Source organism: Nothobranchius furzeri, chromosome 11 (assembly GCF_043380555.1).
Source record: "Nothobranchius furzeri strain GRZ-AD chromosome 11, NfurGRZ-RIMD1, whole genome shotgun sequence".
Lineage (NCBI taxonomy): Eukaryota > Metazoa > Chordata > Actinopteri > Cyprinodontiformes > Nothobranchiidae > Nothobranchius > Nothobranchius furzeri.
Genome location: NC_091751.1, coordinates 64,808,330 through 64,833,633, shown reverse-complemented (window position 1 = coordinate 64,833,633; position 25,304 = coordinate 64,808,330). Strand labels below are relative to the sequence as shown.

At 42.0% G+C, this 25,304-nt stretch overlaps 2 protein-coding genes across 6 annotated transcripts in view; one reads left to right on the top strand and one right to left on the bottom strand.

Moving 5' to 3' along the window:
- Positions 1-929: 929 nt before the first annotated feature.
- LOC107384316 (acyl-CoA-binding domain-containing protein 5-B) lies at positions 930-16,372 on the bottom strand. Of its 3 annotated transcripts, none has more exons than XM_015957511.3 (14): positions 16,258-16,372; positions 15,951-16,064; positions 12,715-12,838; positions 12,441-12,513; positions 12,170-12,305; positions 12,060-12,098; positions 11,081-11,311; positions 7,618-7,809; positions 5,033-5,127; positions 3,547-3,715; positions 3,249-3,457; positions 3,111-3,161; positions 2,902-3,017; positions 930-2,815 (listed from the first exon to the last, which is right to left on the bottom strand). In XM_015957511.3, exons 2-14 carry the CDS (start codon positions 16,054-16,056, stop codon positions 2,803-2,805), a joined length of 1,554 nt encoding a protein of 517 aa, XP_015812997.3. In that variant the 5' UTR covers positions 16,057-16,064; positions 16,258-16,372; the 3' UTR covers positions 930-2,802. The 3 variants fall into 3 exon arrangements, with proteins under 3 accessions (XP_015812997.3, XP_015812998.3, XP_015812999.3); XM_015957512.3 differs by having other exon boundaries at positions 3,562-3,715; XM_015957513.3 differs by having other exon boundaries at positions 11,234-11,311.
- Positions 16,373-17,256: 884 nt separating this feature from the next.
- The window catches only part of LOC107384312 (abl interactor 1), a 31,313-nt gene continuing 23,265 nt past the window's right edge, over positions 17,257-25,304 (top strand). For all 3 annotated transcript variants that reach the window (XM_015957506.3, XM_070556132.1, XM_015957505.3), the window contains exons 1-2: positions 17,257-17,453; positions 22,122-22,289. In XM_015957506.3, the coding sequence (XP_015812992.3) occupies positions 17,337-17,453; positions 22,122-22,289 (285 nt within the window). In that variant the 5' untranslated portion in view covers positions 17,257-17,336. The remainder of the gene's footprint in view (positions 17,454-22,121; positions 22,290-25,304) is intronic.

Genomic DNA, 25,304 nt, shown 5'->3' with positions numbered 1-25,304 from the left:
ATGTCCATAGAGACAAATTTACACCTGAAATAAATCAATACAGAATAGAGATTGTGAACTCTCGTCACCCCCCAAATTACCTACAAGTTACCATTGAGTAGCATGAAACAGTAACTTGAACAAAGCTACAAGTTTATTTGATTTGTTAATTGCTTTTGTAATTAAAATAATTAAATTAAAAGTTTATTTAGACAACAAACAAACAGCAAATAATAGCTGCATTTCTATTGTGTTATCAGTTACTTTTGCTGTATTTGGCTTTTAAATTTTTTTTTTAAGTTTTAGGACAGGTTATACATTCGTTGTCAAATCCAAATAAATGAAACAGAGTTGGGTTCAAATCCTGGCCTAGGGTCTCTCTGCAAAGATTTGCATGCATGCGTGGGTTCTCTCCGGGTACTCGGGCTTGGTTCCTGGGTTACTCTAAATTGTCCTTAGGTGCGAGTGTGTGCGTTCATGGTTGTTTGTTCTGTGTGTCTCTGTGTTGCCCTGCGATGGATCTGTCCAGGGTGTATCCCGCCTGTTTGCCAAAGACTGCTGGAGATAGGCACCAGCCTTCCACGACCCTGCGTGGATAAGCGGGTATAGAAGATGGATGGATGAATTTGAGTTTAGTTCTAGTTTTTCACCACTGGAGGTTGTTAAATCCCCCTTCTTGTTCATGACAGCTATTGTAATTAGGCTATACTATATTGCAGTGATTCCCAAACAGGGGTACGTGTATACCCCTAGTAGTCCATAAGCGTATTACAGGGGATATGCAGAAAATCAGGAATAAATGGTATTGCTGTTTCTACATTTTTCACTTCAGTTCTGAATTCTGTGTTTTCATTACATTTAGCTTGTATTTTATTTAAAATATCTTCATCTTTATTCATTTTATGAGAATTTTTGTGTTACATTGTTTAGAAAAACAATCATAACAAAAATGATTTGAAAGGTTTTGTATGTTTTTATTAGATTTGCACATGAAATGTTCTTCAAATTAAATCATGTACTTTTTAGAAGTATTTGTTCAGCTGCAAATCATGTGACAACGCTCAGAAACATTTTGACATGCATAAATAATATATTTGGATACAGATTTGAGGTCATATTAGTCCAAATAAATAACAAACCCAGCTATCAAAAGAGCATCAAATGCATATAGACTGAAGGGAAACCAGAGCAGGCCTGTGCAGCTGCACTGAGGGAGGGCGTTCACATCAGAAACCATCAAGTCTAATCAGAGCATTCACACTGGCTGCAGTGTTGATCCGGGTGCGGAGCTCTGGAAAGTTTCCACATGGAATTTATTTTTTCTGGACGCAACATGAGGATTGTCATAGGCCCTGTCCACACGTAGCCGGGGATCTGCCAAAACGTAGATATTTTTCTACGTTTTGGCCTGTCATCCACACGAAAACGGAGTTTTTTCACACGAAAACGGATCTTTTTAAAAACTCCGGCCAAAGTGAAGATCTGCGTTTTCTCCGTTTTGGGTGTCTGCGTGTGGACAGACAAAACCGGAGTTTTAAGGTTTGCAACGTCACTTTCCGCGACAAAAAAAATGCTGACATCACGTGTGCGACCTGTGTTTACACTAGCCGACAGCATGGATGCCCTCAGAGCTGCGCTCGCTTTATCAATTGTCCAAGCGTTTTTTGCTTGTTTGTTTTTGCAAGCGGAATTACTGCTCCTTGCGGAAGACCACAGACGAAGGACGAGGTTAGGAACGGGGGAAGTACTGCCACCTACAGGTCTGGCATGTCCTTAACAACGTATTTATCCGGGTACGTGTGGACAGAGTTTATTTTTTAAACGAGGTGGTGTGGATGCAAGTTTTTGGAGGGGCGGATATTCGTTTAAAAAAACCCGGCTACGTGTGGACTAGGCCATAAAGTAAAAAAAAAATCACATGAGCCAGACCGGAAGTGAGACGTGGTTCAGCGTTAGGCAGTTTTGCTGAAAGGGTTCTCATTTACGTTCTGCTTTTGGGGAATCATCAACACTTTTGACTAAAGAGCTATGTGTAAATGGCTTAGGCAAGTCAGAAAAGGTTGGGAAACACTGATCGAGTAGAGCAAGGCCCACAGCTTTTACCACTCCCACAACCAGCGGATTACATCGAGAATATAAATAAAGAGCTTATTCCATTAATGCATTTTATTGCACTTTTAGGTTTGTTTCCCATTATGACATTTTACTGCTACAGAGTACATTTTTCTCTGTTTTCACTTAATATTCAGTCATTTTAAGCAGCTTAATGCCCCCTAAGTAGGACACACACACACATCCTTTATTTCTGAAATAAAACTGGTGCTTCCCCGACTTCCCACGCCTCCAGTCATGGCAGTCAACAATTAGCCACTGAACTAAACAAACTTACACACAGATATTTTGTTAAATATTTGAAACCTCCTACTGTGTTGATAGAAATGACCCTGTATTATTTACGTTTGTAAAATAAAGCCTAGTCTAAAAGGTGGATGTGATAAATGAAACCCACCCAAAGAACACCTTCTTTAGTTTACTCTAGGATCTACGTCTACAGTGTGATTGTTTCATTTATTCTAGTTGCTGTGGTTAATCAGCTCTTCCTAATCTACGTTTTAAACTACTAACTCATGCTGATCTCACTGCAGCTGTGAGGCAGCATCCTTTTTTTTTTTTGTTTTTTTTTTTTCAAAAACACCCCTTTCATTGCCAGAAGTCTCATTCCCTACTCATATCTGACCCTTTTTAACTCATCCGTGACTGCAGCTGGAGAAAGCCCCAAAGGAACGAAAGAGCATCTCTGATCCTCGTTGATTGTCAGACAGGTCATGGGATTTTCCTATGAGAAGGAGAGCAGAAGCAGGTCTGTGGCTACAGAACGCAGAGAGGAAATGTCGCCAGGGTTGCCGTTCGCCGTCTGCTCACCTTCGCCTACGCTGTAAATAAAGCTGGACGAGCCAGTGGGTGACAAGAGGCCAGAGTGTGGTCAAAAGCACAGTCAGCGGGGAGAAGTCAAACGGCCACCAGGATGGCCTCCGGAACTAAAGTACAAAGACAAAAACAAGAGTTAAAGCGGCTAATAATGAATTAAGTTTATATTAATGATGCAACGAAGATGTTTTCTTTTCCACGACCTTTAGTGAAACTGATGAAGAGTCTTCCTGCCTTGGCGAAGACGACCTCGACTAAAATATTTAGATTTTTTTAGTGGATGCAGAAATATCACACCGGCTCACAAAGCAATAACTGAAATAACGACCCTGAAGTTCCACCTGTGACCTTGTCCGCTCCTCCAGAGCGTGCAGCCTGTGCAGCACGTCGGCCACGTCACGCTGCAGCCCCAGTAGAGCCGTGGCTATTTGCTCTTTCACGTTTCCTCTTGTAACACCGACAGGACGCCTGCTCGTCGACAAACAGCTACAGGAAGCACCGACGCTGACGCACCGCAGAGGGTTGCTGGTGATTTTTGGTGATTGAGAACCTGGAAATTCAGACAGATCGTCCTAATCCAAACTAAGTGGAAAACAGGGGCTATTGTTGGGGAGTAAAATGATTATGGATCAATAAAACCTTTTGCAGAATCACCTCGTCCCCTTCTGGATAAGCTGCTGTTGTGTTTTCCTAGATCTCCTAAGAAGATATTCTCAGGTTCTTTCAAAGTGGTGTAGCTCTCAAACCATAGACTGTTTGGGCTCGTCGAGGCGACGCCTGATGCTGATAGCAGGCCTTTTGATGCAGACTGTTAATTTAAAAGAAACAGAGACACAGTTAGTAAGCTGAAGTAGTAAACTGACCAAAAAACTGATCTTGGAATCAAACTGAAAGTAGGCGATTGGTATGCATTCATTTAAAGAGACAATGTGTAATTTTTACCATTAATTTCTGGAAGTATCCATCAAAATGTTGTTGAAAATGAATTGAATGATGCCTAGTTGTTGAAAAATATTGGTGGCTATGTAACATATAATCATAAAAATCAGGTCAAAAATATATGGGAGTGGGTCTAAGGGTGTTTCTTAATGCCAAGGAACCTTGCCTTGATGTCTTGGCCCCGCCCCGGTTGCCTAGGAGATACGTCATCGAGAGCCGCCAAGGCGTGTACCAATGTTCATGTTCTACCAAGGCGTGTGTTCTCCGTTTATTAGCCGTTTAGCTAGCTGAGCGAGGATACATTGGAGGTGTCTTGTAGCCTAGCCTTGGTCAAAAATTGCCCATAATACACCACAGTATTTTCAAAAGGATGGCGGATCAGAAGCCGGCAGCTACTTCGGGGACAATTTTCAAGTTTACAAGTAAGTTAACTAATTTAAAATGTTTTTTTAGATCCAAAGAAGTTATTTATGGTTGTTAGTTGCTTAGTAGTTGCAGCTTCGGTGGCTAGTGGGTCGTAACTCACTTATATATTTAATTTAATAAACATTTACACAATGAAAAAAGTTAAAGTCTCGTTAAATATTTCTATTGAAACTAATACGTATAAAATATAATGTGTCCCGTGTCACAAGACGTTACGTAACCGCCGTGGAAGCCGCGGTCACGTGATGTTCGTCTGTTCCATTCAACTGCTTTCTCTGAACGTGGAAGGACAGTGTCCTTGTAAGCAAGGCGCCTGGCCTCGCGAGACATCGCCTCGCAAGGCCAGGCGCCTTGACATTGAGAAACACCCCAAGTCTCTGGGTGATGCCATGTTTCCTTCTACGGGAGCCCATGAGGACAAAATGCATTTACTGATTTGTAACAAATGGTTACTAAACATTCACCATTCTTAAATGTTGTTATTTTACACATTTACCTCTTCACTTGTTGCCAGTAATGAAAGGGTGTCTGATGTGCTCGTTATTTTGCTAAAGTTTGCACTCCCCGGGGCTTTTTGACCCTAATGGGCATCCGTTGGTAAGGTCTTACTCCAACACAAAAATAATGCTTGCTTGCAATAATGTAGGCATCTACTGCCACCTATCGCCAGGAAAAATACACACTGTCACTTTAAGGAATGGCAGGCCTTTCATTTCATTCATGTAGACACGTTTAACACTTCAGGAGAGAGACGTTAAACCTCTTCCATTGCCAGATGCTCCATTGAGTCGCAGAATTCCTCATTATCAGAGTCTGCAGGTCGATGGGTCTTCCCGGGAGCAGCATAGCTCGGATCTGAAAAGAAACCAAAATTCATGTTGATCTTTGGTTTTTGTCAAAATCATGAAGCCAAGAAAAAAGTCACGCTATATTACCTTGCAAAGTATTTTCGAATTATGGCAAAAGGTCTCCAATAGAAATCTAAAGAAAATGTTGATTTATTTATTTTTTTTATGTATCCAGTGTCAAGTCAAGTCCAACTTTATTTTAAAAACACATTTTAACTACAACCTCCATTGGCCCGAAGAGCTGCACACAATCAAAACAAGAAACATGTCTGGTGTTATACCATTTTCTGTGACCATCAGATTCTGTGGCTCTAGAGGGGGAACTGAATAAAGGGAATTGGACCTTTGAATTGTTATTTTTCAAACTGTAGCCTGCTTGAACTGCTTTCTCCATGAACATCTACTTCACCTTCGATGATGAAAAAAAAAATGCTGTGAAGAAGACTTAAAGGCGTCCAAGACAGCACCAGCATTGGGTTAGAGCTGATACTCGGTACGTAAGGGATTCTGGAGGATGGCCTGGTGTCACGATGGGCATTAAAGAAACCACTTTTCTACGAGAAAAATAAAAACAAACTGATATTAAAGTTCTAGGGATTGGATTGCTGAGGATGGGATAAAATTATTTTTCTCTGATTGTTGGTAATACTATACAGCCTTGCAGCAAGAAGGTGGCATTTCTGCACAGAGTTAGCTGTTCTCCCCACACATGCGTGGGTTTTCTCAGAGTACTCTGGTTTCCTCCATGCACGTCAGGTTAACTGGCAACCCTGAATTGTACTTGGTGTGCGTGAGTGTGTAAATGGTTGTTTATCTTTGTGTGGACCTGCGATGACCTGCAGAGATGTCCAGGGGCGTCCCCCACCTCTTGCCTGTTGCTAGAGAAAGGCACTAGTTTTTCCCGCAATAGCGGTTCAGGAAATAAGAGGAAGATGCTTGAAACATCGTCATCATCGTGAATGAAGAAGCATTGTCTGAAGAAGAAATGATGATGTGGCCTTGAAGCACATGCAGTAATGATATTTATCGCAATATGTATTTGTTTCATTTAGCTGTTTCTGAACATTCTCACACACCAGAGGAACTGCAGCAGAACAACTAAACAAGGGCAGCGGGAGCTCAAGAGGTTGAGCGGGTTGTCCGGTAATAGGAAGGTTGCGAGTTCGATCCCAGCTCTGGACAGAGAATTCTGCTGGAAAGACACAACCCTGGGGGCGGTCGGAGGGACCGGTGGCGCCAGTGCTCGGCAGCCTCACCTCTGTCAGTGCGCCCCAGGGCAGCTGTGGCTACAATGTAGCTCATCACCATCAGTGTGCAAATGTGTGTATGAATGGATGAATGATACACTGTAGCGTAAAGTGCTTTGGAGTCCTCTGACTCTGAAAGGCACTATACAAGTGCAGGTCGTTTATCGTTTAAATAATTATTAAAGGTATAGAATACTATTTACATAACATTTAATGTGTAAAACACATTAAAATATACAAAATCTTCCAAAGCTCAAAACAGCTGATAAGAGGGTTTGACCGCTCTGCTTACAGGCAGCAAGCGAGAGAGAGAGGAGTTGTTTTAAAGTGACAGTGTGTATTTTTCCTGGAGATAGCTGGGCAGTGGATACCTAAATTGTTGCAAGCAAGCTGTATTGTTGTGTTGGAGTGAGACCTTACCAACAGATGCCCATCAGGGACAAAAAGTCATGAAGAGTGCAAACTTCATCAAAATGACGAGCACATCAGTGGCAATGAGCAAAGAGGTAAATGTGTAAAGCAACAGCGTTCATGAATGGTGAACATTTTGTAACAGCTTGGTACAAATCAGTAAATGTGTTTTGTTCTCAAGGGCTCCCGTAGAAGGAAACATGGCATCTAATATGGCATCGCCTGTCGACTTGGACCCACTCCCATGTATGTTCGACCTGATTTCTTTGGTTATATGTTAAGAAGCCGCCAATATTTTTCAACAACTGGGCATCATTTAATTCATTTTCAACACCCTTTTGATGGATGTTTCCAGAGATTAACATTTAAAAACTACACGTTGTCCCTTTAAGACGTGATCAATCGGAGAAGTAGCTGAAAACGTGGAGGAAAATTGTTCAAACTGCATCACAGATGTTCAGAATGTTTGGAAGCCTGGAAAAAACGAACGGCGTGTCAGGGAATGACTGTTAACGAGCTAATAACACGAAGATCTACGAACACTCAAGCATCTGAATGTGGAGACAGTTTGAAAGACTCTGCCCCACGACTGAGCTTCCTCTTTGGGCCGTGGCCAGGATGGCTTGCCAGCGTCAGCAAACAATCACTTTTATATTTTGAATTAATTTTAATTTTCTATAAGTTTAAATTTGTAGTTTTAACATTTTTGTGGAAAATTGATGTTTATATCGATCTGCTTTTGCCGTTACTTGTGATGATCAAACATCATGCTAACATTAGATTATTTACTGTTAAGCTTAATCCTGAGATCTACTAAGATTGTTTTGCACCGATCTTACCACTGACGGGTCCATTAATGTGCATATATGTGTTAAAGGCCAGTTCCTCCTCCTCCAGCTCACTGTTGAGGGAGCTGTGAGTGCCGTTGGTGAGGGAGGACATGCTGGGCTCCATGCTGCTGCTGGATCCTTTGGGGTCAGATCTCCATCTTTTATCATCCACCATTAAAAACCTCCGGTCTGGGCTCCAGTCTAGGATGACAGAAAATACATTTTCTTTTGATGTGGCTTTATAGTTCTCAAATGAGAGGAGCTGCTTCCTGACGTAATCGTGGAAACGGGGGAGGGGCTTAAGGTGCAATACTTTTTTCAGCCTTTTAGCTCTGGAGAAAACAGGACATCTGCTTTAAAGGTTGAATATGGAACGCAAACACCACAGCGACATCTAGTGTTTTGAAGGTTGCAGCTGCAACAATAGCACAATGTTTCTAGTCGTCGGGATGTCAGGTTCGCTGTGAAGTGACCAGCCATCACCATGTCCAGTGACTAATCATACTGGGTAAGGACTCATTTCTACTAATACATTTATTTTACAACACTATTTAACATTAGAATGCCTTGTGGGCTCAAAAGCAGCTGATTGACTTGCAGAGTCTGCCATTTTCTACAGTGCAATGTCCGGAACACACCAGCTGCGAAGTGCCGCGAAGTGGATCGCTCACGAAATCCATGCACTGTCCGCACCTCCTCTGCTCACATCAGAGGAGAATTTTCAACGAGCACTTCTCCTCACGCCTACTGTTATCCAACCCCCTACACCCCACCCTCGTAACCCTTACTGTGTGTGTGTGTGTATGTGTGTGTGTGTGTGTAACCTGTTTTCCCCGCTTGTTATTAGAAACTGCGTTGATCCTGCTGCTGTTTTGTAGACCAGTTCCTTTCTAAATGGTTACGTAAATAACTAATGCTTGTGGTAGTGTACAATGTTATTGTATAGTTACCCTTTAATTCAATGTTTATGTTTGTTTATTTATTTAGCAGATGCTTTTATACAAAAGCGACTTACAATTTATAACCTATAGGGCATGTTGTGATCTGTGGGGAAACCGGAGTACCCGGAGGAAACCCACGCATGCAAGAACTCGCAACTCGACGCAGAAAGGCCGCAGCCGAGTTTCAAACCTGCAACCTTCGTGCTGTGAGGCAACAGTGCTAACCACTGTGCCACCATGCATGTATTTGTTTGCATTCACATTTATTAAATCCATCTTTTGTTGTGAAACTGCTTTTAAAATGATGGAAACGCTATGTTTCTCCGCAGGCGTGTGTGTGTGATTGCATAACAGTGTGTGTGTGTGTGTGTGTGTGTGTAACCAGTTTGCCCCGCTTGTTGACATCGGAAACCGCGCTGATCCTGCTGCTGTGTATTTATTTGTGTCACCTTTATTAAATCCATATTTTGCTGTAAAAACTGCATTTAAATTATGCAAATGCTATGTTTCTCCGCAGGAGTGTGTGTGTGTGTGTGTGTGTGTGTTCATTTTCATTTCTCTAGTCTGTTTAGATACACAAAATTGATCACATTTTTCAATACCTGTTTTATTTAGATTTTTTCTTTTATTTTGTTAAATTTCACGGCCTGCCTCTTCTGCTTTGGTTTGACTTTCTGCCAAAATTGACGCAGCTCACTGACAGCTCACAAAAACATAAGAGCTCACGCCGAAACGATCGCTGCATGTGCGAGTCTTCGCGGCACTTCGTAGCTGATGTGACTGAGAGCGTAGGTTAACAAGGGCGCAGATTAGAAGCGCTTGTCCTTACAAGGCACTTCTGCGCCTGGTGTGTGCCGCTGTCGGTGCAGGATCGGCTCGGGGTCCTTCGACTGCCGATAACGTCAAAGTAGTTGATTGGCTGAACATGAAGCTTACGGAAGTGACGTTATCACGTTATCATTTTGATTGGTCAGAACATATTTGCGGTCGTAGTCTTAGCGGTTGTAGTCCTGCAGTCCAAAAATCAACACTTTTTGGAGAAAACATGTTCGAACTTCTAAAGGAAATGTAAAATATAAGCAATGATAAACGGTGACCCTCAAAAGCTCTTGATGTTGATGAAATGGGGCAAAATAAAATATAAGAACTTTATTGAAATACACCAAGCAAAATTTTGAGTCAAAGAATGTATTTAGATAACAACTAAGGAAATATACAGACGAACTCCACATTAATACAAACAGATTTGGCTTCACATATAACAACTGTTCTATTTTTGTCAGTCCGATGTTGGTTTTATGCAGTTTCACATTCTTTACAAAACAAAGATAATATGGTGTTTTATTAACAAATTACAATTATAAAGAAAACATTTAGGTGTTAACAAACAAGAATGTATTAACAAAACTGCTGATGTCTTTCCAAAACGTGTGTGTGAAAGCCGAGTAGATTTTCAGTAATGTGACGTCATCGGCAGTCGAAGGACCTCGAGCCGATCCTGCAACCGAGCAGATCCTGCACCGACACCAGACGCAAGCCTCGCTGTGCCGAGCAGACTGTTTGGAAACCCGCAACAGGGCCCTCTAGTGGTTGGCAGATGTAAACATAAACCCAGTGCCGTGCCCGTCAAAATAAATATTTGATTATTTTTTTATTAAATTATAGCTTTTAAAGGAAATACTGTACCTTCATTCTGTACACCTCTAAATACCTCAGAGGTATTATCTTTTTATAAAATACAGCTTTTGAATATCTTAGGTGTGTTCTTGCTCTGTCTTTCTAAATCCATGCTTTCGTTCTTTTTTAAACACAGAAACAGTTTTGTTTACCTGTTTGTAGCTACAGTTTCGCCGCCGGCTGCCGGCTTCTTCAGGCTGACGCTGATGGTGGCGCGTCACTTCCTTCCTGGGACAGCACACGGATCATAACCACCGAACAACAAAAATACAAAAGATGGATCAAGGAAGCAATCGAGATAAGGAGACGTGGATGTGGGACCATGAACAGGGACGACGGAGTTTACACGCTGGACCACGCATGGGACTGCATCGTCGGAGAGGGGAGAGCGGGCAGTAGAGGGCGACAACGTCCTCTGCTGCCCGCAGATAAACGGAGAAGGAAGTGACGCGCCACCATCAGCGTCAGCCTGAAGAAGCCGGCAGCCGTCGGCGAAACTGTAGCTACAAACAGGTAAACAAAACTGTTTCTGTGTTTAAAAAAGAACGAAAGCATGGAGCTTTTGAATATATTATTCCCTTTAACCTTCAGATGGGGCTGGAAGATTCACCAAGCACAAAAAAACCCAAAACAAGTGGAACGTGGAGTAATAAAAAGACTAATAATATTGTGTTGATTACTTTACTTTGTTTTGATTAAGAGCACAAACCCCGCTGCTCCCTCAAACTAATAAACATTATTATATTTAATATTATCAAAAGCTTTCTTTAAATCTAAACATGAATGAGGTTTGAATGTTTCATTTCTAAACAATCCCAGTCATCACCACACAAAACACTAGATCCACATTGTACCTCCTTCCCTTTCTTTGTCTCCATCCATTGTATTTATGTTGTCATCCCAAAACTCCTCCTCCTCCTCCTCGTTTTCCTCACTTCTTCTCCACACACTACTTTCCTCATTTCTCTGGACTTCACTTCTGTTGACGCTGCCCTCTTCCTGCTCACCGGGTCTCCCACCGGGTCCATGCACACTGCTGTCCGTCTGCTGCAGGTTCTGTACATCCTCCCACAGATCCCCGTAGCCTGAGCAGGAAGTGAAATACTGTCCATTAGCTACGAATAGATGCTACACCTTAAACGACACCGCACTACATTACAATGTATGCTGACCTTTTTCTGCTAACCCAGGGGTGTCAAACTCATTCTAGCTCAGGGGCCACATTGAGGGAAATCTAGTCCCAAGTGGGCCGGACCGGTAAATAAAAAAAAAAACTTCAGATTGTTTTCTTTGTTTTAATACAATAAATATAAAACAAGGCTGGAGCCTGAGGACAGTTTAGTACAAGTACAACACCTGAAGTCTACTTGAAAATTTAAAAAAAAAAATAATAATAATAATAATAATAACAAATTAAAAAAAAACATTCCTTAGTGATTCAAAGAGCTTACAGATCACATGGCAAGATCAGTTTCATGCAGCACTTAAAGTATATTTGACTCATTTTACTTTACATCTTTTAGCTTTCACCGGAGCATCAACATCAGAAGTCACATCCTGAGTGGTGGCCAACTTCAGGATGCGATTCAAGTTCTTGTGTGAGCCTTGAGCGCAGCTTTGTGTTATTTATACTCATTACAGAGGAAACTTGCTCACATTGATAAGTTTATTTTCACTCTACATTGTAAAGTATGAAAATAAAGTTTACACAACCATCTCGCGGGCCGGATTTAGCCCGCGGGCCGCATGTTTGACACCCCTGTGCTAACCCAAACACAATGTTGAAAGAAGCCAGACACCAACATCAGCTCTAAACAAACGGCAACGACTTGCCTTCCATCTTTGGCTTCTTAATTGATTGAAGCAGCTCCTCTAGAAGAAAACAGTCAGAGTATCGCTAGGTGATAAAAATCTGTGTGGATGTGTCTCATTCCTCAAGTCACCTTTGTGTTCTGCAAAGGGCCTGGTGAAGGGTCTCTTGTCTGTTTCCCAACCCACTTCTTCTCCCTCTGTGTAGAAGTCACCAAGTTTCTCCACCAGCTCAGAAACATCTTCCGAGACTGGGATTGTCTCCAAAATCTTACAATGCACATACATACAGATTATAATCCAACAGCATAACAAGGTGGACAAAGAGACCGCAACCAATGAAAATGAAACATTCCAACCGTGTTTGGTTTGCTATTCTCCAGTCTTCCGTGAAAATGGACTCACCAGCTGGATATGGTCTACATAATTCTTCATGGCTTCCTCCTTTGTCATGTTTCCCAGAGAGCTCCATGCATCCCTGGCAACAGAGTCAAAGTTCAGCTCTGAGGAAAGCAGCGAATGGTAAAAAAAAAAAAAAAAAACTCAAGCAGTGCAGTTTAAAAAAAGGATCGAACCACAGACGGTTTAGTGTATGAATTAAACAGAGCAGTGGAGTTTGGTTGTAACAAAAATCAGATGAAAATGTGGCATTACGACCCAGAAGTAGGAGTTCTGTCACCATTCAGCTTTGCCTCGAGTGTCCCAGAAGCCGAGTGGCCTGGGGCTGTTACATGGGCCCATCGTGGCCTGCCTGTAGTATTTATAGAACATCAGCATCATGTCATCAGAAAGTTGGAAAAGACCTGAGATTAAAGGAAACATGATAAAAAAAAGAGTTATAAATGAGGCTGTTAAAGGGTGAAAATCTTACTTTTTGCAACTTTTCGTGCTGCCATGAGGATCTCTACGGCCTCTATAAATACCGTCCATCCATTTTCTTCCGTTTATTCATAGTCGGATCGCGGGGGCAGCAGCTTAAGTCGAGAGGCCCGGACTTCCCTCTCCCCAGCCACATGGACCAGCTTTTCCAGGGGAATCCCAAGACGTTCCCTGTCCAGCTGAGAGACATAGTCCCTCCAGCATGTCCTGGGTCTACCTTTAGGCCTCCTCCCGGTTGGACGTGCCCGGAAAACCTCATCAGGGAGGCATCTAGGAGGCATCCTAAATAGATGCCCAAGCCACCTCAACCGGCTCCTCTTGATGTGGGAGGAGCTTCTCCTCCATCTCTAACAGAGCCCAGCCGTCCTGCAGAGAAAACTCATTTTGGCTGCTTGTATCCGTGATCTCATTCTTTCAGGCACTACCCAAAGTTCATGACCATAGGCGAAGGTAGGAACGTAGATCGACCAGTAAATCGAGAGCTTTGCCTTCTGACTCAGCTCTCTTTTCACCACGACAGACCGGTACATCGCCCACATCACTGCAGAAGCAGCACCAATCCGCTTATCGATCTCGTGCTCCGGCTTCCTCTCAAGAACCTGAGATACACTCCTCCATTTGGAGCAGGACCTCATCCCTGACCCGGAGAAGGCCTTCTACCCTTTTACAACTCAAAACCATGATCTTGGATTTAGAGGAGTTGATTCTTGTATAGGGCTGCGCAGTGGCGCAGTGGTTAGAGCTGTTGCCTTGCAGCAAGGAGGTCCTGGGTTCGCTTCCCAGCCTGAGATCTCTCTGCATGTAGTTTGCATGTTCTCCCTGTGCATGCGTGGGTTATCTCCGGGTACTCTGGCTTCCTCCCACAGTCCAAAAACATGACTGTTAGGTTGATTGGTCTGTCTAAATTGTCCTTAGGTGTGAGTGTGTGTGCATGATTGATTGTCCTGTGTGTCTCTGTGTTGCCCTGCGATGGACTGGCTCTCTGTCCAGGGTGTACCCCGCCTAATTGCCCGTTGACCGCTGGAGATAAGCACCAGCCCCCCCGCGACCCTACATGGACAAAGCGGCTTCAGAAGCTGGATGGATGGATTCTTGTATAAATACTCCAAATATATATATATATATATATATATATATATATATATATATATATATAAACCTGACTATCCATTTTCTGATGCTAGGAATTACAGGTGAAACAAAAATTTAGAATATGGTGCAAAAGTCAATTTATTTCAGAACATCTAAAGCAGGGCTGTTCGAGTTTGGGCCCCGAGGGCCGGTAACCAGCACGTTTTAGTGGTTTCTCTGCTCCAACACACTAGATTCAGTGGTTGAGGCCCTGTCCACACGTAGCCGGGGATCTGCCAAAACGTAGATATTTTTCTACGTTTTGGCCTGTCATCCACATGAAAACGGAGTTTTTTCACACGAAAACGGATCTTTTTAAAAACTCCGGCCAAAGTGAAGATCTGCGTTTTCTCCGTTTTGGGTGTCTGCGTGTGGACAGACAAAACCGGAGTTTTAAGGTCCGCAACGTCACTTTCCGCGACAAAAAATTGCTGACATCACGTGTGTGACCTGTGTTTACACTAGCCGACAGCATGGATGCCCTCAGAGCCGCGCTCGCTTTATCAATGGTCCAAGCGCTTTTTGCTTGTTTGTTTTTGCAAGCGGAATTACTGCTCCTTGCGGAAGACCACAGACGAAGGACGAGGTTAAGAACGGGGAAGTACTGCCGCCTACAGGTCTGGCATGTCCTTAACAACGTATTTATCCGGGTACGTGTGGACAGAGTTTATTTTTAAAACGAGGTGGTGTGGATGCAAGTTTTTGGAGGGGCAAATATTCGTTTATAAAAATACCCGGCTACGTGTGGACTAGGCCTCACATGTGCAGCAGCTCATCAGGATCTGCAGAACCCTGTTAATCACCTGCTGATTTAAGTCACGTGTGTTGAAGCAGAGTTAAAACTAAAGCGTGTTGGATACCGGCCCTCGAGGCCTGGAGTTAAATAGCCCTGATCTAAAGGCTCGGGAACTCTCAGCTGTTCTGGATTCAGCTGATTAGCATGTGGCACTTTGAGTCTAGAATATTGAACCTTTTCACAATTTTCTGACTGTGAGATATTGAATGTGGAGTTTTAATAAGCTGCAAGCCCCAATTATAACAAACAAAAGCTTGTAATATCCGGCTTTGCATGTAAAGAGTCCGTCTCATATTTTAGTTTCACCCTTTAAAGTGAATTACTGGAATAAAGAAATGCTTGCACCACATTCTAATATTCGAGTTTCACCTGTTTCAAAGACTCCCCCGTTTGTATCGTCACAAACAGAAATTTCTATTGAATGTCATTTAACCTGTCGAGTCCCCACTCACCAAAACTTTGTAGGATCTGACATTTCTGTTTAACGAGACAGAGAGGATATGCTGGAGGGGCGTTTGGCTTCTCTGCTTCTCTTCTTTGCTCAAGCTGTTACCCAACTCGCAAACGGAAGACTACGAGTGGATGAAGGAAGAGACACGACGAGAAGACGGAGTGGAGCTACACTAACTCGTGTCAGAGATTCTGAAGACACAAGCATGTGTCAAAACTTTAGTCTTTTGTGCTCGTACCTATTAAATGTAATTTTCACTTTGAGTGCTCCGGCCTGCTTTTCGCTTATTCTTACTTCATGAACGTGTTTAGTAAAGACCACAGAACTATTATAACCTGAGAAGAAATACGTCTCTGATGTCAATGATGTAAAAATGGATTCGAAAATTATTTTACACTTGTGCCACACACAGTACTATGACTGTTGGTGCGGTTTACAATTCAGGATTACCACACCACATATTATTGTAATTAAAGAAGTACTTTAAGTATCCGCATTACATGGGAGTAAAGACTTGTTTACATAATCAGCTGCTATCCCTGCATTTAGGGCAGTCATATGTATCGTTTACTCTCCAAAGGCCACGGGTTTTACTGTTGCACCTAGACAGATGCTTGGGTCTCATCACTGAGCAGAACCGATTGCTATGGGTCATCACCTTCTTCAGGCAAACTCTGGATCACTTTAACTGCTGCTGCAAATTTGGCCTCCAGGCTGTGTTCATCCTCCTCCTGCGCCATGCTGAGTCCAGACAGGGAGAGCATGAGGAGTCCTCAGATCAGAAAAAATAATAAATAAATAACCAAGAAGGATCAGAGAGAGTTGCACATGTTCTGCATCTGTTTTAAGGCTACAGACGGCTATAATTAGGCTACTGGGTATTTTAAAATAAAATAGCATGTTTATTTTGTAAGAGTATTGGCAGTAAAAAATGTATTTTAATGTCTGAGATTAAAGAAACTCACCAGAGCCAGAGACTGTAAGGCCTAATCATTCCATAAATCTGATCGGTGTCTGTTTGCAATCTGCAGCAAACAGCCAAGCTCTTCGGTCAGGGATAATCAACGTTCTGATCGCTGAGCATTATGGGAAATGTAGTACTTATTGGGCCATGGCTACTATGAAAAGTGGTGCTTAAACTTCAAAACCCATAAACACTTCTAAGCAGGGATTTAAACAGCTCTCGCACATTCTTATGGGAAATGTAGTCCATCCAGGTGGAAAGAAGTTTGTGTTTGCAGAAAGAGCTCAAACACTTAGATTTATTATAAAACAAACTCTGTAGTCGTATAATATAATCATTGACAGTGTGAACATAGACAATGTTAATATCAGTGGTAGTTAATATTAGCATTTGTTATAATGTGAATTTTAAGTTTTGTTTTGAGATTTATTTTGAAGTCAAAATAAGAAAGTCCTTTAGTCATTGTCAAAATGACAGTCTCCTATAAAATAATTACGAGTAATGCAAACTGGTGGAAGTTTAAATAAATTTCTACAGGATGAATGCCAATCGGGACAAGAATAGAATGAGCTATTTTGTACTGTATTTGTGTTAAATTATGTTTTCTTTCTTTTTGTGTGTTAGTCTTGAAAACACAAGTTAAAATGTGTGAAGAATCCAAATGAAGATTACTATTAAAATGTTACAACTTCCCTGCATTGGGTCGTTGTTCTTATATTTACAAAGCAAAAAGGAAAATGGATAATATATTTTTGAGGATATGCGTCAAGCTTCCTAACTTGATACATTTCGTTTAAAATAGAGCTCAGTTGTTCAATTTCATTATTGATATGTTATTTTTACCTAAATCATCGCTGTTTTATCTCTTCTCTAAACCTCTAAGCTCCTCCTATTTTCTGGCCTCTCATCCAATCAGCTCCTTTGTCGGCCCCTCATCCAATGAGCGCTCAGCGTTTGGGAATGTAAACCAGCGGAGCCACAATGCCAGGCGGGAGGGAGCCCCTTTATCAGTAGCACAGCCCCCAGCGTCACTGCCTCGCCTCGCTGTTAAAGACAGAAGAGAAATGCTAAGGATGTAAGATGGCAGAGCTACAGATGCTATTAGATGAAGAAATTCCTGCCGGTAAACGAGCTCTCGTGGAAAGCTACCAGAACCTGTCCCGGGTAGCGGAATATTGTGAGAACAATTATGTTCAGGTAAGAAGCGCTAATATAAGGCCGCTCTAAGCGATGCGTTGACCAGCTCCCCGTGGTCGTGTCTGCGGTGGTGCTGAAAGCATTTCCTGTCTCGGAGGTTTCACCACAGAGACGGGAAATGCTGGCCGCAATGAAAGCGATTTGGAAACCGCTAGCCCGACCGAGAGGCTTCGTCTCCAGCCGCGGCTCGATACCGAGCATGGCTGCACGCCGTCATTTTCTCCTTTCCGTCCACGGTTAAAGACCTTTGTGTTTGTTTTTTCTCTCCCAGTGAGCTGAGCGCTGCTTTCAGTGGGTGTGTCGTTATCAGCACCGAGTGGATTGACTCGTACAGATGTGGGCCACATTTATCTTCCATTCATTTATGACGATTTTATCCTGCTTTGGAAGCTAATGGTTTAGCATGATCAAAGCCTTACTTTGGCTACCATTGTGAAATTTGTGTTGATTTTAAACACGCCTAAGCTTCCCTAAATGTGTATTTATTCCATTAAAAATTAACGTATCCTGCTTAGACATTCCACACGTTTTCTGAACGTGTGAATTCAGTTTGATGGCCATGACTTTTCCTGGCTTAGTTGGTCGTTTCAGAGACAAATAGTACAGGATTTTAGTAGTGATGCACCGATATGAAAATTTTGGGCCAATACCGATATTAGCATCACTGTTATGGCCGATACCGATATACTAACATCAATGCTTCTAAAGTCAGCCAAATGAAAAATATTAAAGCTGAATTTATATTACTAGACTAGACACTAGACATACTGTGTCGGCACTGTATTGACACTGTGTTGTTCATTCAATAGTGACACCTGCAGTATTTCTAAAATCAGGTAAATAAGATGGAAAAGCTTACATGCTGCAAACCCACACCAGGTGTGCAAGATTTAATTTCCTGTAATCAAAATATCATATCATTATGGAATTTAATTTACTCAATTTGTTAAGTTAAGTTGTTTATGAAAGGAGTTTAACATTTGCTTATAACCTTTGTGTAAATGCTACAATGAGTTGGCATGTTAAATCTTCTGAATGTGTCTAATAAAAATCAGAAGTAAAAGTTTTAACTTATTTAAATGTGTTAACCTCTGTGTTAGATCATACAAAATAAAAAACTAAATATGGATTCATTTATGCATTTTTATTGAGGAACAAAAGTTTCTGCAGTGTGTTTGCTCCAAGGCGATTTCTCCTCTTAGACACCAGTTGCCCTGCCTTAGAAAACACTCTTTCACAGGGTACAGCTGAAGATGGTGTGCATAAGAATTGAAGTGTGAGTTGATATAGGTGTGGATATAAATTATGGTTATATTTCCAATATTGTAATGGGTCTTGTGTTCTTGGTGTGTTTCTTTTAGCCAGGTAGCGTTGGACTTCAATTATGGAATTAGCTGTAGTATTAGAGGTCATCCTGCTCTTCTCAACCTCCATATCAAGGTGTCTCCAGAGATTGTGTCCTAATAAATAAATTGGAAATAAATCTGTTAATCATTGGTTTACTATCACATGACAAACTTACACAGAAATAAACAAATATTCACAAATAAATGTGTTTTCATACCTGAACTGTGTTCAGAGGGTGTGTAATAGACTATTTTTGACAATTCAGATTTTTTTGGTGATAATTTCAACATACCTGGGATATCTACCAATTCATCATTGCCATGCCGAGCTCTATAATGCCTCAGCATTGATGAAGTGCTCTGTGGAGCAGAGCCGACACTTCACCTACAATAAAATAAATAGTTAATTTATCTGAAAACAATTTAAGCCTCTTACCAGAGAAAGACTACAAACACATTTAAAATACAGAAATAACAGTAAATGTTGCCAGGTAAAGCTTACAGATGCTGTAGTAAAACAAAAGGTATAATAATTTATTATTAATAAAACCTTGTTGCAGCACTAAAGCAGAAAAATAGATTTTGCAATAAATATGCTAAATATTTACATATGAATTGTTTTAGAGCCCTTTTATTGGCAGAATCTGATATTAATTTAGTTCTTACAAAAAATGGGTCCCAACATGGTTTGTGTGGCGTTGCCATAGTGTGACGTCATAGGCACAGATCCCCTGTCCTCTTGTTTGGAAATGGAAATATGATCACCCTGTATTATACAAACTGTCCACCCGGGCTCTTGCACTGCACAGAGACGCTTCGCTGCCTATGACTCTGAACGTCAGTTGAGAGGCAGTCTCATGCAGACTGACCAATGAAGAGAGGGCCTCAAGTTAAGACTCTCTCCTCATTGGTCAGTCCACACAAGGTGGGTCAAAGGTTATCCTGAGCGGGTTACGTGATGTCAGGCATTCAAGTATTGAGTATATTTACTGCATATTACAGTAAAATATTCTGTATGTGACCATATTATGGTGATCCTTGGGTCGTGATGATGGGGCCCTTTAATATTGTTGCACAGGGTACAACAAAGTGTTAATCTGGCCCTGATCACGATATATTACAAAACATTCAGTCAGATGTTATTTGAGTCCAAAGTGATACTTAACATGAGGTATCTGATTCTGAACCGTAACAGAGGGATTTACATTTCAGTGAAACAAAAACCCACTGCACACTGCTGCCAACTAGCGGTCAGTGTTTGAATTACATCAAAAGAAAAGAAAATACATAAAACGCTTGCATGTAAATTCTTCCAAAAATTCAATACACACCTTTTGAATATCGATATAATATAGCAGGAAGAAATATCATGATATCACTCAATGGTGATTTGTTTAATTTTAAGATTAATCGCTCCTGTAGACACCAAGGAAGGCTGGGGAGACATTTCAGCAGTTAAGAGTAAGGTGTTAAAAAGATGAATGAGAGTTTTTTAACCGTTTGTTACAAATCAGTAAGTGCATTTTTAATTTTTCTAATATGGTGTTGCTCAGAGAGTCTCGTACATTTTAGACCCAATTTTTATGGTCATATGTTACAAAGCCACCAATATTTTGGAACAACTGGGAATTATTGAATTCATTTTCAACATTTCGATGGACATTTCCAGAGATTAATGTTAAAAAAGACACATTATCTCTCTAAATCTTCTATACTTTTAGTAAGTTTTATTTTGTATTCTCTACATTGATGTTGATGATTAAATGAATCTAGTATTTGATTATTCCATGAACAGATTTAGACTGTCCATAAGTGTAATAGTTGAAGTCCTGCTTTCTAGAAGCAGTCCCAGATAGGGATGGGTACCGAATTCGGTACTTTTTAAGGTACTGTCCGAATTCCATAGTACCGACCGAGCACCGATTCACGGCATTTCAAATGGTGCCTCGTTTCGGTACCCGTCCATCATAACGAGAACTTGCCAAGACAGCTGCGCATGCGCAAGAGCGTTATGTCGTTGTTCACTGCGAGCCAGTTGTAAACAGAGCAGCATGGTAGAAAGAACGCACGCTAAAGCTTGGGTCCACTTCACTAAATGTGATGGGTAACTGGGTGATGATGAAACCAGCGACAACGATCTAAGTGAGACATCCTAATCTTAATCTGCTCCGGTAGGTAAATATAATTAGCTTGATATGTTAGCTTCCGTTTCGCTAATGGTGCGTTCGCTTTCTCCTCGGAACTTCGAATTCCCGACTAGAAGAACATGAACGTGCTCTAAAGTTTGGCTTCACTTTACTAAATGTGACGGGTGAAGACGAAACCAGCGACAACGATCTAAGTGTGAGGCATCATCGTTTTAGTCTGCTCCAGCAGTTAAATAAACTGTTTAAGATAACGTTAGCTTGGTATGTTAGCTTCCATTGCCACCATTGTTATCAGCTAATGGTGCGTTCGCTTTCTCCTCGGAAATTCTAACTTCCCAGTAAGAAAAATCAAATGAAAAAAGAACGATAAAAGGAATGAAGATACACAGTAAATTTAGTTCACAGTAAAGATGTTTGCTTCAGTTTAATTATCAGCTCATAAAACTACAAGAACGATGTTAAAATACAAACAGTTGTATGATATTTATCGTGATATTTATCAAATATTGTTATATATTGAGAAAAATATATATTTAATTATGAAAGAGAATTAAAATAATACACACTCAAAAGTATCGAAAATTGGTACCGTTAAGTACCGGTATCGATTCGTAGGTACCGGGAATTAGTACCGGATCGATTCAAATGTCAAAGGTACCCATCCCTAGTCCCAGAATGCCTCTCTGTGCGGCTGCATTTTGCCAGTTTTGCTTCCAAACTATAAATATGTCTGCGAAATCCCACGGCTATGCAGAGACGTCCAGAAGCAGATGGTTTGAACAGCCGGGTAGAGATTTGGGATCCCACAAATTGTCCTGGCATTTCCTACTCTTTGGGCTCAGCTCCCACCATGCACCTGTCCCTGCACTGCCGGCGTGACTTTCTCTGAATGGTGCTGTGAAATTCCAAGCTGTGATGTTTCCCTCAGAGACCTCGCTTTAGAGACTTTCAAACTTGTCTTCCCTTCTCCTTGGAGCTTAGCGGGGATTTAAAGTTTAAGAGCAGCCAAGACTGAACAGTCTTGTCAGAATCTGTTCCCAACGAAAATAAATAAATAAAAACCGCTCCAGACTCCCACGACCAATAAGAGTGTAAGACAGCTTTTTTAATCTCTCCATTTCAGTCATCCACATCTTTTCACTGATTTCTCTGCTTTGTCTTTCTCTGTCTGCCAGGCGCAAGACAAAAAGAAAGCCCTGGAGGAGACCAAAGCGTACACCACTCAGTCTCTGGCCAGTGTTGCCTACCAGATCAATGCCTTAGCTAACAACGTGCTGCAGCTGCTGGACATCCAGGCATCGCAGCTACGACGCATGGAGTCCTCCATCAACCACATCTCTCAGGTACACACCACAGTAGTAACGGACTCCTGGAGTAACCTGGAGCTACGAGATGAGCTGCCTTTTTGTCACAGCATAGCCCTACAGGCGATGTGCAGAGAAGAGCATGGCGTGGCGGGCCGGCCCTGTAGTGAGAACGTGCATCACTCAATACAGATGCATACCCTTTAAGCAGTTTGAGGCTACTCTTAATTATGTTTGTAATATTTACATGTTTCTTATCAACATTCTCCCTGAAAGAGAGAAGATCTTTGGTAGAAAAACCAATGAAATGACCGATACAGAAAGAAAGAACACTTGTATGTGTTCTCCAGATCTCTCATTCAAAAGCATTGCTGAAGTATTGGATCGGGACTCAGTATCAGCAGATCGTCAAACTTCACCAGGGAGACGTCCAGGAGGCATCCTGACCAGAAGTCCGAGCCACCTCAACTCGCCTCTTGACGTGGAGGAGCAGCGGGTCTACTCCGAGCCCCTCCCAGATGGCCGAGCTTCTTGCCCTATCTCTAAGGGAGAGTTCAGCCACCCTGCGGAGAAAACTAATTTCGGCTGCTTGTAGGGCTGCTCAATTAATCGAATTTTAATCACGATTACGATCTGAGTTTTGAACGATTATAAAAAACAAAACAAGCCGATTATTTGCTCCTCCCGCTTGCGCTGCCCTGAGTTGCAAATGAAGCGCTCCTCACAGTGTTGCCAACTTAGTGACTTTGATGCTATTTCCAACAGCTTTTCAGTCCCCCTTCTTGACTTTTTAAATCTTAAAAGTACCTAGCGAACACCTCAGAAACTTCTCTGGTAACCCTTAATTACTTTCTGGATAACTGTCGTCGACGTTTCCTGCAGGTTAGCTAAACCCTCCGCCTGCGCTCCGGACCGTTCTTCAGGACATTAGGGAAGGGAATGATGTAGTCATGTGTCAGTCGCTAAATAAACGGCTCTCGGAGCCGGCTCCCTGTTGGACTAACCAGAGTGAGTGACACACACACCGCACCTGCGGACTCCTGAGCCGCTAAAAACGGCTAAATGTGCGCGTGCTAAACACACGTGCAGCTTTCCCCTGATTGCTGTGAGACTGGGTTGGGGGGTGGGGGGTGCAGCTGTGGTTGGGACAATTATTACATTAACTGATGGACTTGTAAATAAATAGTTTATAAATAAGGTAGAAATAACTTCCTCACGCTGATAACTAATAACTAATCTCTCTGAGGACACGGTGCTAGTGCACGCTCCTACAGCACCTTGACACGACTCAATAAATGCTATGCAACATTTAGTGAACATCAATTTATTTGTTATAAATGCTGCTGTATAATTCTTGCTGTCAGTATTTGCAAGATATTGGTATTTGGGTCTGTACTGGTTAGACTTAAATGAGTTAAACCAAGGTCTATAGCCCTTGGGCCATAAACTATGAGCTATAAGTATATTGGTCTTTTTATCCTGGGAATCAGGAGTTCTTTTAGTGATCATCTTGTTTCTTATTTTTGTCCTGATTGTGCCCTGAGCAATTTTATGACTGAATTAAAAACAAATAAAATCAACATAAATAGAAAAATCGTCCTAAATAATCGTGATCTCAATTTCAGTCACCATAATCGTGATTATTATTTTTGCCATAATCGAGCAGCCCTAGCTGCTTGTATCCACGATCTCGTTCTTTCGTTCACTACCCAAAGCTCATGACCACAGTTGAGGGTAGCAACGTAGATGGAGCGGTAAATGGAGAACTTTGCCTTCCGACTCGGCTCTCTCTTCACCACGACAGATCGGTACAACGCCCGCATCACTGCAGACACAGCAGTAAGGGGTGGGAACATCCCTGGAAACTACACAAATTTATGTCTGCTATCAGCTTCCTCACCACTAAAGAGAATAATAGCGTGTTACTACTTGAAGACTGCAGATGTGACAGAGGACATGTCACACCTCTCCAGCTCCTTTTACTTCACCAGCTTTTCTTTTCTTTGTCCGTCGTCCACTCTTCCCGTCCCCTCCCCATGTGCTTCATTAAGCCTGTCAGAGTGAAGCTAGCGCGCTCTCTCACTCACTCGCCCCTTTGCATTTTCACCTCTCCGCCATTCTGCATGCTGGTGGATAGGGTGGTGTTAGGAGCATCCTAATGAAGAATGATGTGCCTCTCGTATTGATCCAGTGGGGAGTCATTTGATGTTTCTGTCGGATCTTGTCAGATGTTTGTGCTAACCACACTGTGACCGGAACATCTGAGTCAGGATGGTCACTGGGCTTTTTACACACACAAGCGCTGCAGTGCCACAGGTCTACTATGTTTTCTTTCCGAAAATGCTCTCGAGTCTATTTGCATGTAATAAGTCCCAATATGGAGCCGTGGTCTGGTCTGTCACAGTGGGAGAAAACAGGACAGCTGGTGCAGCGCTCCAGACCTATTTTGTTATTTGGAGTACCAACAACAAATGCAAGACTGTCTCTTCATCGTGCAGTTTTGCGAGCTCTGCACGCTTGCATGTAAAACAACGAGCCAGCCCAGCTGATTTGTTATTTTAGTGAACACCATTTCAGCTCTGGCACTGAGCAGCATTGTGGGTTACTAGCTGGGGCCAGTGGTCAAGCTCACCTCATGAGCAGGCTAGATCAAGAAGTGAAAGAAAACAGTGATCCCTCGTTTATCGCGGTAGATGCGTTCCAGACCTGGCCGCGATAGGTGAAAATCCGCGAAGTAGGGACACCATATTTACAGTACAGTACTATATTGAATTATCGTATGATCACATTCTCTTTTTGTGGGTAAAACTCAAGAAAAAAATTTTTTTACTTGGTTTTTTTTATAGTTTTATTACAAAAAGTGCATTTTATGATGAAATTGATGAAAAAAACAGGAATTTCTTGATATTTCGCATAGAAAAATACTGCGAATTGGTGAAAAATACCGCGAATCGGCGAATTTCCCTTGGCTCCAAAGAAAAAATCTGCGAAGTCGTGAATCCGCGATAAACGAACCGCGAAGTAGCGAGGTATCACTGTAATCACATGGCATTT